The following is a 17,818-nucleotide window of genomic DNA, read 5'->3' on the forward strand; positions in this document are numbered from 1 at the left end:
CAGGTTGTTAAGCATGGATTGTGTACTAGTATGTACATATCGTACTAGTCATCGAAACGTCACATAGAAAATTGTATTGGTTGTGAAAAAAAGAACTTTTCATAATCACATAATTCAGTTCTATAGCAACTAGATTATATAATCATTATAAAATGTGTACGTACAAGAGAAAATCGGAAATCATTTCAGTAGGCATATATAGTCATCAGCCCCTGAAGGAGAAAACCAATAACTCTTGAAATCAGTGAGGCCTAGCGACTAAGGAGAGCACCCTTCGTCATCGCCATCAGGATGTTTGTAAATTAGGTGCATTCGATGTACATCGCACGTGACCAGACAGTCCTAGTATATTACGTGAACAGTTAATAGTCTAAGGGAAGCAAATACTATTTTTCACGTGACCAGTCAACAGGCGTACGGTATCAAAATTCTGCGTGTTACTTTTTGTATGATGTGCAGATTTTATTTTCGCTGGTGTGGCAGTTGTATTGTAGGCTTTTAAAGTGTCTAAAATGTAGAACTTCAGAAATTAGCTCTCATTCTTTTAGTAGCCAAATGGTATTATTAGGTAAGCAGGAAGAGGATTGAAGAAACATTGTATTCTAAAAATGAAACACTTTCTCATGTTAAATAGTATAACCTTAACATAGACAACAACGTCTATACCGCAATGTTTTGTGCGTTATTTATAATTTTGTAGCTTCTTATTCTAACTTTTTTTCTAACAAAAATTCGCAATGGTGGACTTAAAAATGCTGCAATTTTAAAGTAAAACAACGAATATCCAGGATTATTTGTCGGGTTATATCGGTTTTTACCGAAATTTACTGTGTGCCCTTTCAAATGTAATACATTTTTTCGGATTTGAACATATAATTCCCAAAACAATCCTGGTTATTCCTAAAAGAAACGGTTCCCATAAGTAAGGCTTATAGATATTGTGGTTGTTATACAGAAAAGAATTCTGAATACGCCGACAGATTACTCGATTTTTTACAGCTTCGTCTACGCTATTATAAAATAAGTTGAAAAAGATCCATGTGTACCTAAGGCATAGCTTAAAATGTGATCAAATGAATGGGGCACCGAAACAAATAATCCCCACGCATATAGCAATTCTGTCGATTGTTAAACGGGAGGTAACTCTACAGTTTTGATGGCATGGAGTTTGGTGCACATTTCAATTATAATGTAGTCTTGTATACCGGAGCATGTCTATAGACTTTCCGTAGACAGAATTAAACATTATTTATATCTACCATTACGCCGATAAAATGTCGACAACTGCTATTTTATTTCTTCAAGAAACAGTTTTTCACAGCAGCGTGATTTGTTTGTGTACACATAGCTTTTTTTCCGGTGCGTCGATTTACTCAATACAACCCAATACTACCCAATACAATCCAATACAAAATTAAGTAAATATCGATTTATACTCAATACTATCCAATATAAAGTTTAATGTACCCAATAAAAGTAACGATGTTGTGCGGACCCGTGTATTTTTTGGGAAGATCGTCGTTATTTCAAGTTGGAAATCCTTGATTCAATCTATTTTATTTCAAAATATTTCATTTGGAAATCCTTGATTCAATCTATTTCATTTCAAAATATTTCATTCTACAAACAAAGATAAATACAATTATTATAGAAGAAATATAACAATACATGTTTTCATTTCAGTAATAATTACCATAACTTTTGTATGCATAACCAATACCTACACCCCGGCATCTTTGTAGCCCAAAAACATGTAATAACAAAGGGACTAGACAACAGGCTTAGCCTATAGTCTAAACATGAAAGCCTTTTCCTATATATTCCGGTATCCAATTATTTTAATTTCATTAATATATTGCAGTTATGGGTGGATAGGACAATAACGAAAAGAAATTCTTTTAATCTGAATATTAACTCGCGAACAGGTAACTCCAACTTCTAAGTCAAGTTCAAATCAATAGTTTATCAATTTAAATAATCATAATCATATGTGACTGTTTAAAGTTTACTTATAATGGAATTTGAATTTGAATTAGCGTTATTGCGGCTAAGGCTGAATAATTTATCTTGCGAGGTGGGGGACACTTATACAAGTAAACCGTACAAAAACCCCTGAAATAGTGCATCATGGAATTAAATAAAACAAATGAAGATAAAGGTCCTTCCGAGTCGCTGATACATTGGCCGTGATAACGAAGGAAATATTGAAATGTGAGACGGACAGGAGTATTACAACGTAGGGCCGGTTTTACATGGGTTTTTTTTAGTAAGGCTTGAAAAAAAACATTTTGTCTGTCATTTATGGGGGGGGGGGGCATGGATAAATAATAAATATGCGATAGTTTAACACATTTTTAGCTATTTTTAATGTATAAATATCAATGTCTATATTGGTCTAAAGCATAATCTTCTACTATTTTTGTCAGGAAAGAAGAATAAGAAGTAATTAAAGATGTCATATGATTTTTTCTTCTTTTTTAAATAATTGCTCTTGACAGCTTGAACTGGGGTGGGTCGTGTGTTTCTTTTATTGGATTATAAATGATAATAGCAGTAGGGCTCCATGAATTCACCTGCTAGATATTCTTCGTTGATTTATTTTTATTTTTAATTCACACCTTTACCACAAATACTTGCGATATCATGAGCCCTCAACGGTGTGCACCCCATCTGCCGAACTCTTGAGACAAATTATTTGATTGGTCCATCGGTATTCCCGCACTCAGTAGCCAACCCAAGCTGTAAGGTGACAGGAAGGAGTTTGCATGCAACGAAATCGAAACTGAGAAAAGTGGACGCCTGGCCAAGAAAAGACGATTTTATACGGTAATACTTCATACAACATCTTAGATATGCTAATGTTGTTTGTATAGCACCACGATAGACATTGTCAGGACGGGAATGTCGCCAATGGTTTCTCCCGGAGCATCAGCCTCAGGGAAAAGACAGCAAATATTTTGTCAACACTCATAACACCATTTTGATATGGGGATGGAATTGAAATGATGCTCAGGGAGGCTCGCTCAGGTGTCAATGATTACTTTTAAAATTATACCACACACAATAGATGAATGTGTAACAATTTATGGAAATGGGTTTTTTTTCAAATGTTCTTATGGTTTTTTTCAGGCATTGGGTGCAGAGCTCCATAGCAACAGTGCGAGATGCTGCAACTGAGATAAAATCAGTCAAAAGGTAACACGAGAGTCTAAATTGTTCGTTATGTATTACAAGATAATACAGTAAAGCCATTTCCCCATGTGAATTGGGGTCCCACTCATAAAAGTCTTTAAGATTGATACTGTACAATAGAAATTCAAATTCGTCTACCAATGTGTAACAGCTACTGAACACATGTTGTCTTTGAAAGAGAATAAGTGTAATTGACACTGACTGTGGCTTTAAATTTAAAGGTCTTGTATGGAGTACAGGACATAGGTGTTGACCATATTTGGTGCTTTAATGTGTTCGAAGATATATTGTTGATAATGTTTATAATATAGTAAATTTGGGTAAGATTGAGATGATTATAATTAATTTGAAACAAGATGTTTATGTTGACACAAATGACATGTACAACTATCATAAACACAGTACACTAGTTAGCTTTTGCTCCAGTAATAATTTTGTCAGAAGGTAATAACAAAACATTCAGATTAAGTTTATGCAAGATTGGTTTGGTTTAGTATTGTTTAACGTCCTATTAACAGCCTTGGTCATTGACGCCTCCCCTGTGTGTAGTGTATGCGTTTGTATTTTGAGTGGCTGCAATATATTCGTGTTTGTCTCCTTGTGGTAGCGATAAACTGATGCCGACTTTATAATGCATCCTCACTGAAACATACTGCCGAAGACACCCAGCAGGATACCCCACCCAGTCACATTATACTGACAATGGGCGAACCAGTCGTCGTCCTCCTAAATTGCTGAGCGTTAAGCAGGAGTAGAAACTACCATTTTTACAGACTCTGGTATGTCTCTGCCAGGGGACAGAACCATGCAAAGCCTTCCTCACAGGGGCAGACGCTTAACTAAAGGCCAAAAGTGAGGCATTGTCAAGGAAGAAGAACAGTTTCTTCTTACCATTATTTGAAACCAATGTATATGTTATAGTTCATGATATTCATTGATTAGAACCCTAGGTAGTTTTGTGCTTGCAGTATTATTCGTTAATATTTTGATTATTTTCTTCAGAGTAAAGTCCATCTTCTGATTTACTTGTATAATAGTTTGAAGTACTCTTATTTTGCTTCTTGACTGATTTTTATAAAACTTTGTATGCTTAATCATTACTCTAGATAGTTTTTGTGCAGCAATATATTTATTATTTTGTTAGGGGTTATGCCCTTTTCCCATTTCCATTCATAGATTTTGACGAAATTATTGTTGTCTTCAAGGCCAAAAAAACAACACGAGAATATGTAGTGTCAACAAAACCACAATTCAAGCTCAAAATAGGTAAAACTAGGGCAAATAATGAACAAAGAAATGAAATTACATAGAGACCCTTGCAAAAGTACAAGGTGAATAAGACCATGAGTTCTGGAAGGGTAAGCACCATGTAAATCTAAGTCGAATCCAAGTAATATCGTTTCCTCTCATCGGGAACTCGAGAAGTGACAAAAAACCCATCAGGCATTCTAATAAGCAAAGTCAAAAAACCTTGACTTTCATTTTACACTAAGCATATTGCCCTGTGAGATCCTGATGGCTACCATAAAGCTTGTTGATATTCTTCATCAACCTGCATGTTTGGAAACCCTCTGTCACTTTGTTGGTCAGCAGTTGACATCTATCATGGAAGTCATGATATTTGAAGCAATCTCTTTGAGTACGGAATCAACTGAGACATGTGAACACTCCAGACATGGGGAATCAGGGATGTTGCTATCAAGAAAGGGGAACTTTCAAAAATATTTTTTTTCAACTGACTTGGCATAAGGAAGGTAAAAAACTGCATGACAGACATGGAAGTTTAACAATTATTTAGGCAAAAAAAAATGTGTGTTTCCGGTATTTTAATGATACTTGATGATTTTTTCTAGCACAGGTTCCATTCTAAGGACCCTCTTCGCTGGACTCATAAGTGTTATTATTATCATTATTAATTTCACTACTGGTTGTTACGCATATTGTCTTTTTGTAGTTTTTGTACTTCCTGTCGGTTCCTGTAATCCTCAAGTCTGGTTTTGAAGCTATTTAGTGTGTTTGCGGTTACTGTGTGATCAGGAAAATTGTTTCATACTGCTGTTCTTCTTATGGAGAAGGCATTTTTAACATAGCGGTGTTCTTGCATATCTAAGGAGTATTTTCATGGAGTTTGTCCTTGTGCTTGATCTTTCTGAAGTGTTGACCACATCCTTATAAACTGTACGTGTGTTGCTCCCTCATGGTATTTTTCTCTCGCTGTGTTGTATCCCAACCTACCCTAGATTCTACTGCTGACACTAGATATTTTATCACCTACTGGTATCTAAGATTAATTTATTAGCCAGGCAAAGTTCACTGCCACTCATGAAAATGTATTTTCTTCCTGTTCTGGGTGTCCGAGCTTCTTTTCGACAAATTAATAGTCATTGTAATGGGTGGAAATACATTGTAAAATTTGAAATAAAAAATTAACATTAAAAGAAAATTATTTGCCTATCAACCTACTCTGTTTTTTCAGGCATGTCACCTGAATATTTTGTTATTGTCTTGGATGAAAAGCACTACATAAATATATATGATGCGGCTCACTGGGACCTACATTTTCAACTAAAGTGTTTTTGGATAGACATTGCTTTCAAGAGCGATTCCATTTGTGAGCTCCGCTCCCATTACATTGTTTCTATGCAGAAAGTCTTGATGACACAACATGCATCATCCCTCTTTCTGGCATCAAATTATCATTTAACCTTTTCATGCCAAACATGCTAAGATTCTACATGTAACGGTTGTGAGCCACCAGGTAAAGCAGGTTGCTGAGCATACCCACTAAAGTAAGCCTGTTGTGGCCTGTTATGGCACTGTTGCATCATAACGTATAGCACCAGCATATAACAGTTTTTCAAACACACTGGCATACGCTGATATATAAGCTCGTAGTACGTTATGCATAGTACGCCACTGCTCCAACTACCCTCAGAGAAGATGGAGGATCCTGTTAGACTGCAACAAGAATAAAAAAAATAGTGACTAGTCGTTCTCAAACATCAACAGAACGGTTCAGAACCTCATCAAATTGGCAATTTACCAGTTCCATGCCAATAGGAGAAGAGGTCAACGGATGGCCAGACCATGAGTCAAGTGGAGATGTTTGACAAGTTGCTAGCCAGAGTGTGTCATAGGATAACTAAGCAACGTACATTCAACAGGGAGTGAGCCAATCGAGTCTGGCCTGACGCTTGCTCTCGCTTTGCTTTACCTTGCCTCTGGGAGCAAGTATGCCTGGATGAAGCTCGGCTAGAGGGTCCCTTACAACACCCATTCACTTGTTGTTTGAGAAAAAGTAAATACTTGTAGCAATGGGAGGAGGAGACTATCTTTAGGAAGCTGAACTTGGCTCTAATCCAAGTCTTTCTCTATGTCATCTCAAGAGGAGCTCAATTCCCACTCTTCTTCTTGTCCATGCAAGTGCACGTATCTTGCAAGGACTTAAAACCAGCCCTGGAAAAGAGCACTGATCTTGCCCATGCGCACGGCCTGGGCCATCCAGATCTTGCTTCGTCCCCCCAGAAGTAGCCCATCTTGAAGCTCCACCGGACTTCTTTGTCATGCAGAAACTTAACTTGACAAGCACGATGTCTTCATCATATATAGACAGGAGACGAGCAGTCTTCTTGGCCTTCTTCTTCTTGCTTGTTTTGGAGGCCACAGAACCAGCAACTGATCCACCAAGGGTGCTGCGGCCAGGGGATGGAGACTGAGAGCGGCAGACGGCAGCTGGAGAATCAGCAGCTTAAGGTCTAGTGGGGGATGGTGGTGGGGGGGGGAGATTGATGGCATCGGCCAGACTTAATGCTCTTTGAACTCTTTGCCGCACTCGTCATGTTCTTCTTTATGGGAGGCATCTTCATGGGTCGGTGTGTATATGTACTGCCGGACGATGAGCAGCGATTGATTGATTGATTGAGCCGTTTCACCTCCGCTTCACTACTGATAATTTTGTTTATCCAGCAGACGAAATGAACAGTAAAACATCACCACCATATTTATAGAAAACGTCATGTCATGATGTGGCATGCGCTAAGCACGCTGCGCATACACTACTGGTATGCTGGGTACAAGTTCAATGCGCTAGTCACATGTTGTGATACGCTCTGATAAGTTACATATAAGTTAATGATACGGTACTCAAACACCAAATCCAACCAGGCTGTCGATTTTTCTAGCATGTGCGAGCCTATTGAACTATTTTCTATGTTATGCATACGCTGGTGTTATACGTTATAGTGTGGCAGTGCCATAAGCGGCAGCATTTTCTGCAATAACATGACGGACAATAAAAGACCAAATTCACTCTAGGAATGCTTTCGGTTAATATTCACTCCTGTTCAGCTGCATGACAAATGCTTGAATGAAAAACATTGGCAGGTAATTTCAACTGACAGGGAGTCAGATTTCTACAGATTTACATGAAACCTGCAATGAATGGAGGAAAGAGAAAATCAAATGAACATAGAGTTTCAATACTTTCGGACTTTTGAATGAATCTGATGTGGATTTGACTGGTGTCAAAGTGATGAGAAAGGTTCCGATAATAACGATAGTGATAATGATGATCTAGAAGAATAGAAAATTTACCAAATCTGTGGAATTCTTAAAAAAAAAAATGGAATATGTACCAAATGATTATTTTGAGTTCATTGTATAGGAAACCAATACTTACAATGATAAATGTATGTACCCAACTTATTTATGAATTATCAGAATTGGTTGAGCCATTCTTATAATGTGATCAAAGCAATATTACCCATATAGTGTCAATTATGCTACTTTGATATAACCTCATCAATATTATACAAGACTAACCATGTATAGATGTATAGGGTTGAATTATTTTTCTACTTATGAAAGGTCTAAGCATTAGAATATTTGTGCCTGTAGCTTGCTGTGGTAGATTCTGTCGTTCAATTAAATTATCACAAACTGGACATTGTTAGATTTACTGCTCAAAGGTGTTTAAAACTTCATACCACATAATACTGAACCAAATGGACTAGAGCTAAGTTTCCATGATTTGGTGAATTAGAAGCAAAGGACTATGTATGGTTTGGGCCTGTTTTGGCCCCCAAATGCATCAAAATTCAAAACCTTTAAATGAACTTTGAAATGACTGTTTCTTTAATTTCGAATACTTCCTAAATACTATTATGAAAATATTTTTTTATATTTCTAATTATTGTAGCCATGGTAACAAGTTCAAATTTGTATAAATTAGAAAAATTTGAATATTCAGTGAATATTGGGATATTTTGCAAAGTTTTTCTCCTAGAAACTATAGAGCGCATGCTTAAACAAACTTAATATCAAAGGATAATGTGTAGGCACCTGTTATACATCTTTAGGAGAAATATAAAAATTGTTCAAGAGTGTGCTCTATGGTAGCTAAGAGAAAAACTAGGTGAAAACCTGTCAAAATTGACTGAATAATCAAATTTCAATAATTTATGCAAAAATGACTTGGTTACCAATGGCAGCCAAAATTGAAAACACAAAAAAATATTAACATAATAGTACTGGGGAAGTATTTAAAATTAAAGAAAAATTTGTTTGAAAGTTCTATTGCAGATTTTTAATTTTGATGGATTTGGGGGCCAAAAAAGGCCCAAAGCATACAGTCCTTTGCTCAAATAAATATCTTTTTTCCACTTTCGATGTCAAAGCTCAAAGTCAAATATGCTAAAATACCATAACCTACGTACCCAGTAGTGTGGTACTAGTCAAGTTTCATGTGACCTAGTTATGGTACATTGTTATAGTTGATACAGTGGAAGGCTGAAATTTCATTCAAATGAAGGACCTTGACCCACTAAAGTAGAGGTCTATTGGTAGCAAGTAATAACACCGGTAGATGGAAAGTAGAAAAAATTGGTAAGATTTTCTTAACTTGCATCAGAAGTATACCATGAATTGTATCAAATACAGGTTATTATTGCCCCCCGCCATAAAATGGGGGGGATATAGTGTTGCCCATGTCTGTCCTGTCCCGATTCAATGTAAACACTTGGCAACTTCATTCTTTGACAGATTTTGGTCAAACTTTATACAAAGGTACAACCCTCCATAAAATGGGGGGAGGGCATATAGTGTTGCCCATGCCCGTCCCGTCCCGATTCAATGTAAACACTTAGCAACTTCATTCTTTGACAGATTTTGGTCAGATTTTATACAAATGTAAAGTATGAGTATACTTCGGACATCGTTGTGTTTCAGGGATCCAAGGTCACACTTGCTATATATAGAAAATCATCAACTGATTCAATTTAAACACTTGGCAACTTCATTCTTTCAGGGATTTTGGTCAAACTTTGTGTGCATGTTTCAGGGTATCAAGATCAAAGTGTTTTTATAAAACACTGAAACGAATTTCACATGGAAGCGGGGGCATAAGTTCTGCATGATTTTATGTGTATCATTTTCTTAATAAGAGAGTTGCAAATAACTTTTCAATGATAATTTATTTCTTAAGATTTTTAAAATTATCATTGGTACAATTAACATCTTTGCGGTAATGCATCATTTGAATAAGGGCTAATCTGGAAATCAAAGGCGAAAAAAATAAAGACATTCAGACACAAATTATGATTATAGGGATTTGGACTTGATTACATATATACATGTCACAAGTCAAATTACCTTTCAATACCGGGTCAAACGTTACTGTTGGGCAGTGGTGGAATTGCTGAATGCTAGCTTTAGCTGTCAGTGTCAAAATGTTAGCACTGGCTGTATGCTTTCCAGAAAGTTGAGAAAGATATTGGCTGGTTGCAAAGGCCCAATAACCAGGGATAATAATTTGGGAACCTCTTTGTAGACTGACAACCTAGGTTGTGATAAAGCCGTATATAAGAACCTCAAATTATTATTAAATAAAAAATGAGCATACACATATAAGAGGTATGATAACTCAAAGAATATGACAATGGTACATCTCGGTGTCCCTCCCTCAAAACCCCCAAAAAGTGTGCTGTAACCCCATTTTCAGGGACTGTTCTTTAAATCGAAGTACTTACTTAAAGGTACATTTAAATCTTTAAAACCCTTGCAGGTGTACACGACTCCACCAATGGAGACTAGTAATTCTAATAACAGTTTCAAATAGTTAAACAATATTTGTATAGGTAATATTCAATTCACTGACAAAGGATTGACAGGTTTTGTAAACCAATTTACATGGCAGTGATAACTTCCAGTTTACAAAGGGGTGTCTTGGTGTAGGACAGTTTTTGGGAGACAGCTTAATGGTGGTTCTTAGCATAAATCAATTTTAGTGGCTCATGAATATGTCAATTTGTTTTTTACTTTTAAGTAGTTATGGGCCTTAAAATTCATTACGACTCGACTGCCTCCTTAACATTTTTAGCTCACCATCTTCAGGTGGTGGATGGTGGGCTCATTCAAACATATTTAATTGACATTAAACCATCAAAGGGTTGGGCACAAGTTCTTTCAACTTCTTAGGCGCTCTCCCATAATGATCAGTTCACCCTTTATCAATGGTCTGTTGCCCATCCTTAAACAAATCTTGTTATCACTATTTTTCAAAAAGCAGTAGAAGGATCTTAATAAAATATTATATGAACATTCTCCTTGGTCCATAGTTGTGCATGCAGATGTTTCATTTTGGAAATGATTGGAAAAACAAGATGGTCACCAGACAGCTATCTTGGATTTTGAGAGTTCAAGATTGTTATTGCTATTTCTCAAGAAATGCTTGACAGATATCTCTCAGACTTTGTTTACAAGTAGGTTTGACTTGGTCCATGATGGTGCAATTTTATTTTTGGACTGATTTCAAAAACAAGATTGTCACCAGTAAGCCATCTTGGACTTTGAGAGTTCAAGTTTGTTATTTCTATTTCTCAATAAGCACTTGATTGATCTTTCTCTCAAGGTTCCCTTTGGTCCATAGTTGTTGCTTGTACATGTTTCATTTTAGGACTAATCAGAAAACCAAGATGGTCACCAGACAGTCATCTTGGATTTGAAGTGTTCAAGTTTTGTTTTTATATTTCTCTAGAAGTAAATAATGAACAATAACCTCACTTTAAAAGGACAATCTCAAACCAAGTGATATGGAAATTTTGACCAAAAGTTACCACAAGATACATTTACTGTTGACAAGACTATGAATATAACATTCTAGAAAAGAGGGAAATGAAGGGAAAAGGTCCAACTTAAAAAAACCTAATTAAGATATTAAGATAGCTGGTGCCAAGATCCCTATGGGGATCTTTTGTTAAAGCTTAAATGAGATTTACAGTCTAGAAAATATCTCCATATATACTTTTGATTTTAAAATGCTTTTGTTATCAAAAAATTGTTTGATAGCTTCTCATAACATGCAGTTCAATCAATACACAGCACTGAATAATTCTTATATTTTGTTTTCTGCTTTCAGAATTACATATCGCTGGAAAATCATGGCACATCTTAATAAGAAGAAGCTATCCTTGTCGGAAAGGTTCGGGACAATTGTACCTGTTGACTATCAAAGCAAAGCTTGTAAAAATTCAGAAATGGTCAGCAAACTTCAGATGCAGATTACAGAAGTAGTGAGGAAGAGAACTGATGGAAATGTCAGGGAGTCGCAAGCCAAGATGATAAGCGAAGAGATTTCTGATGTCCAACAAAGATCTGATGATGCTCCTGTGGCTTGTCAAAAGTTCACACCGTTTAAAATTGAGCTCAAAGTGAACAAGGGCAACAAGCAAGCAGAGAATCAAGAGGACACTGAAAGAAAGGTACACAATTATAATGCTGGGAACATAGAAGGGTCCAACAACACAGATAATAATGAAAAGAGTCAAGACTATGTGAATAGGATTGAAGTCTGTCATGATTCTGGATTGAACAATAACCCTATTAAAGAGTATGGATCAAAGAACAATGGGACAAGTGTGCCTGTAACAGGTTTCATAGCAGAGGAACCAAAATTTAAGAACAATGGGCAAGGATCAATGGGCAAGTGTAGAAATGATGAAAGAGATTTAAATATTCAGCCTTCACCAAAATTTTACCAGGATACATCTTCTTTCAATACACATCAACATTATGATGTTGAACGAAACTCGACCAAGAAGTGGCTTAAAAAGAATGCTGAATATAATTCACCTCTAAACACCGCAAAAAATCTGCCAAGATTTCAGGAACAGCCAAAAAAGTACCAAAACGAAAGTCTAGGAAACCAGAAGACCTATCAGTCTTGGAAACAAAACAAAAATGCAGAAAATTATTCAGGACAGAACAATAAGAAGCAGAAAGCCGATTTCAAGAAAACAAATCGGGATCAGACGACTATAAACTTCAGGGACAACAATGGTGCTCAAACTAGTCAGAACTTCAACAGAACACAAAGTTCTAAGTCAAGTCCAAATCTCAACAAGGGAAAAGGTCCAAAGTTCAAAATGGGAAAAGGTTCTAAGGGAAGTCCAAAGTGCAACAATGAGCCAGATTTTAAGACCAGTCCTAAATTCAACACTAAACAAGGACCTAAGACAAGTCCAATCTTCAACAAAGGACCAGGCTTTCAGACCAGTCCAAACTTGAACTATGGACAAGGTTGTAATTATAAGGCAAGCCCAAATTTCAACAATGGACAACATTGTAATGCAAGTCCAAACTTAAATACAGGACCAGGTTGTAAGGCAAGTCCAAACCTTAACAAAGGACAGGTTTTTCAGACAAGTTCAAACCTTAACAAAGGACAGGGTTTTCAGACAAGTCCAAACCTCAACAAAGGACAGGGTTTTCAGACAAGTCCAAACCTAAACAAAGGACAGGGTTTTCAGACAAGTCCAAACCTAAACAAAGGACAAGGTTTTCAGACAAGTACAAACCTCAATAAAGGACCAGGTTTTCAGACAAGTCCAAACCTAAACAAAGGACAGGTTTTTCAGGCAAATCCAAACTTAAACAAAGGACAAGGTTTTCAGACAAGTCCAAACCTCAATAAAGGACCAGGTTTTCAGACAAGTCCAAACCTAAACAAAGGACAGGGTTTTCAGGCAAATTCTAACCTAAACAAAGGACAGGGTTTTCAGACAAGTTCAAACCTAAACAAAGGACCAGGTTTTCAGACAAGTCCAAACCTAAACAAAGGACAGGGTTTTCAGACAAGTTCAAACCTAAACAAAGGACCAGGTTTTCAGACAAGTCCAAACCTAAACAAAGGACAGGGTTTTCAGACAAGTTCAAACCTAAACAAAGGACCAGGTTTTCAGACAAGTCCAAACCTAAACAAAGGACAGGGTTTTCAGACAAAATTAGACTTCAACAAAAAACAAAATATTCAAACAAGTCAAAGTTTCAACAAAAGACCAGGTTTTCAGACCTCTCCAAACTTCGGTAAGAGTCCAGACTTGAACCATATCAATGACATTCACACCAGTGCAAACAACAGACAATGTTCGGAAGTTAGTCCAAACCAGAATAATGGACAAAAATTTCAGACTAGTTCAGACTTTAACAAAGGGAAAGACTTTCAAGCCAGTCCAAACTTCAACAAGGGACCAGGATTTCAGGCTAGCACAGGCTTCAAACAGAACAATGTCCCAAAGTCATTCGGGTACATCAAAACTGGACCAAGAAACACACCGGATAGTCAGACTAATGTTCAGCAACACTTTGTAGCAGATACTTTTGCCAGTGATGACCCTTGCACAATTTATGACATTCAGGATCAGTTTTACAACTATCACTCAAAAAAAAGGTTCCCAAAAGGTAGACAACAAAGAGCAAACTTTTACAACAACAACAACAAGCCCGGTTTCGGAGGACATATGGAAAATCAGCAACGTTCATTTTCATCCAATCCTCTGCATCAATATCATGTTAACCAGGCAAGACAATGTAATCTTCAAGCACCTGCAAACAATGTGGTACAACCTCCAGAGTACACTTCCAGTGAACAGTTATTCACTGCAGGTGGTTTTGGGAAAAGACATGCATCTCCTGTTGGTTCCAACAAGCATATGTCACCAGCAAAGAAAAGAATGCTGGCCACTGATCCATTGAACAAGGATATTCCATCATTTCAGAACAGACATCCATCATCCAATCCACCTTGGCAAGGAAATCACTGCAAAGTTAGCTCTGATAACAATTATGTGGAAAACCAGAGTCTTCCATATGGATATTACCCAGGTCATGTTCCAAATACTCCGTTTCATCCACCAGTTGCAGGTAATTATGGACTGGCACTCCATGGCCCTTTTACACCGAAGACTTGGAATGCACCAACCAAGCATAATACATCAAACTTTGAAAGTGCTGATGCACGTGCAACACTTGACAACAAAGTTCACCCTTTAAATGAAACTGATGGCTTGTCATCAACAAAGCATTACCTTTTCAACAAGATGCTAGACCAGAACGATACAAGGAGATCTACAGGGGTTGTTTTGAAACCTGCTGAAGATAATGTAAAACCTTTTGGAGATGTGAAACCTACTGGGGATATTGTGCAACCTTCAGGGGGTATTGTGAAACCTACTGGATTTTACCAGGAAATAGCAAATGAAAGTTCAGGAATGACAGCAACAATACACAAAGAGAAAGAAGAAACTGAGCTTGTTTCCACTCTTCTAACACAATGCCAGGCCATGGCTCAAAAAGATGATGACAGACAAGCATTGCATACAATCTTTAACATCATCCAGCAGGAAATGGGACACCAACCTTTTCAAGCATCATCTGTTAGGAGTAAGATCCCAAGTACTGATTACAAGCCAGAACAGACACAAAGCTTTTCTGATGCATCTATGAATGGGGATGATGCCAAGTTCAGTCCTACTTCTTCAAGCCCAGATGCTGCATCTAAACAGAATGGAAACATTCGATTTGAAGGAAGAACACTTCTCAAAGGAGGAGTGAAACCACGTCATATACCCAAAACTTTGGTCAACAGACAAGATGATGATCCACCAAGGGATCCCAGACCTGTAAAAGTTTGTAAAAAACAACCATTGACAGCCAGGAAGATGAAGGATCTGCCTTTGCCGCCATTCTTTATTGAATTTGTTGCAACTGAAAAATTTGGCAAGAAGAATGATGATGGGAAACTAAACCAAGCGTTGCATCAAGATACTAAGAAGAATATGAACGAAGTACACAATAAATGTGTTACTACAGCCGCGTTCAAAACAACGGATGTCAAAACTGGCATTGGGAAAATTGACGACTATATTGAATCAAACTTGGGTATTAAACAACAGGAGGAAAAAAAGGAAAACATAGTTGCAGAAACGAAACAAGAAAAATGTAGTCCTGATACTTTGGAGACTAGAAATTCTGATGGGATATCGCATATCTTGCCACGTATCACTGTTAGACAAGAACAAGGTGTGAGTGTATCAGATAAAACCTCTTTGAAGAAGGATCATTATGTTGATGTCAATTCCCGGGACCCTCGATTAAGGGCAACAAGCATTTCCAAGAAGAAGGATGATAATCCAATAGTTGATCTACTGGTGCTCAAGTATGAGGAATGCAGAGTTGGACAACAGCATACAGCCTGTGATGATGTCAATGGGAAAGCTCTGGAGTGTGTTCTAGAACCAGAACAAGCACAATCTGGTGGTAGCAAGGAATGTAATGAGGCTAATCTGGTGACAAAATTGAGCAGAGATGGGCTTCAGTCTCGACAAAGCAATAGCCCAATACATCATAAAGATACCAGTGGAAGGGAGACTATAATTTCTAGGAGTTCTGAGAAAAGTTCTCGACATTGTTCTGTTCCAAAGGATATTGCCAAGGAGTTTTCATCTGGAAAGTTACCAATACATCAGCGTAGGTACTCTGAGAGTGGAAATGGTAGCACAAAAGAGATTGATCGATTCCATAGTTCTCCTTCAAGAAGATATAGTAGATTCTCTAGTGAAAGGTCATTGAGTCGGTCAAGAAGTAGTTCCAGAAGTAGAGATGAAGAATGGACTGAAAAGGAAGTTGCTATAAGAAGGACCAACAATGTAAATTTCTCGCATCGAAATATGTGCCTATCACAGTCTTATGAAAGAAACACAGTGGTATACAGCAGAGACAGACATAGTGAGCATAACAGAAACCGCTTCCAAGAAAGGGATGAGCATGACAGGATGAACAAGGAAAGGAATTCCATGTCTCCTGGTACTTGCAGGTATCTGAAAAGGAGGGATTTGGAGAGAAGGAGCACCCCCCCGTCTTCTACAAATAGAAATGTGTACAAAAGTCAGTACCAGGGTAGGAGGAACCGAAAATACTCTGAAGGAAGTGATTATCCAGAATCATGCTCATCACCATTGCGCTGAACCAAAAGAGGACCATCGGAGTGTCAATATATATATAGTGCATGTTTATGCATAGACGGATGTGCATGGATTGTTGTTAATCCCAAAAGGAGAGTTTATCTTGTGTTCTCATCATCTCGAATACAATATAGAGTTGTTCAGTTATTATGTTCTCTGAATGGAGAGGTGATCTTTACGCGTATGCTTAGCTATATATAGCCTTCCAAGTGTTTGTGTGTACAAATACTATAACAAAATTGATCAGTTCAATATTTTGCTTTCTATTGGAAGAGATTTACTTTGAATTTATGCTAAACCATAAATTCTAGCATAAAGTTTGTGTGCACAAGACTTATAAAGAAGACATATATAATCCCTAAGGGAGAAATTACCAGAGTTGTTCTCTTGACACTGAACATTGTAGAAAGTGTTTGCATCTATATACTGCATGATGGGAATGACTACTGATAGTTAAAAGTTTATTATTCAATTTTAGTTCTGTATACCTGATACTGATTCACAGATGTTATGCATAGTACATTAATATATGCAATAATTGTTTGACTGCTGTCACTCTCAAAGTCATGTGCCTTTCTGAAGTTGTGCCTTTCTAATATGCTAAATGATTTGTAGAAAGATATTGAATTTTCCATCTTACCACTGAGTGTTATGACATCTTTTTCAACCTTAGCATAATGCTGAATTCCTAATTCTAATGAAAATACCAAACAAGACCTGTGTATTCTGATACCTTGTCTAATCTGACCAAGGTATTGTGTCCTACATGATGTTGGATTAGACAGATTTGACTACATGCAAAATAAGAGCTGTACAGATAGTTTTCTGAGCTCGAGACAGGATCATGATTTTGCCTTCGGGCCAGTTGAGCTTATGGCATGGTCTGGCTTCCGTCCGGCGTCAACTTTTTACTTTAAACAACAACTTCTGAATAACCAAATGGCCCAGGCTGATGATATTTGGCCAGTAGCATGCTGGGATGAAGGGCTACCAAATTTGTTCAAATGAATGACCTTGACCCACTTTCAAAGTCACAGGGGTCAAATGTCTTAAAACCATCAAACAACTTCTTCTCAATAACCAAAAGGCCCATGACCTTGACCCACTTTCAAGGTCACAGGGGTTAAATGTTGTGAAATCATCAAACGACTTCTTCTTAATAACCAAAAGGCCCAGGGTACTGAAATTGGGCCTGTGGCATACTGGGATGAAGGGCTATCAAGTCTGTTCAAATTAATGACCTTGACCCACTTTTAAGGTGACATAGGTCAAATGTCGTGAAATCTTCAAATGACGTCTCAATAACCAAAAGGCCAGGGGTACTGATATTG

At 37.3% G+C, this 17,818-nt stretch overlaps 1 protein-coding gene across 1 annotated transcript; it reads left to right on the forward strand.

The window, feature by feature from the left end:
• Positions 1–3,149: 3,149 nt before the first annotated feature.
• LOC110448887 lies at positions 3,150–17,428 on the forward strand. The gene is made up of 2 exons (XM_021495371.1): positions 3,150–3,195; positions 11,606–17,428. The coding sequence occupies exon 2, from the start codon at positions 11,628–11,630 to the stop codon at positions 16,488–16,490; it is 4,863 nt and encodes a 1,620-aa protein (XP_021351046.1). The 5' UTR covers positions 3,150–3,195; positions 11,606–11,627; the 3' UTR covers positions 16,491–17,428.
• Positions 17,429–17,818: the final 390 nt, after the last annotated feature.

This window comes from Mizuhopecten yessoensis, unplaced genomic scaffold (assembly GCF_002113885.1).
Source record: "Mizuhopecten yessoensis strain PY_sf001 unplaced genomic scaffold, ASM211388v2 scaffold4373_2, whole genome shotgun sequence".
NCBI lineage: Eukaryota > Metazoa > Mollusca > Bivalvia > Pectinida > Pectinidae > Mizuhopecten > Mizuhopecten yessoensis.

Excerpts from the sequence above, each read along its gene's own strand:
- LOC110448887 (XM_021495371.1), top strand. The coding sequence starts at position 11,628 with ATGGCACATCTTAATAAGAAGAAGCTATCCTTGTCGGAAAGGTTCGGG.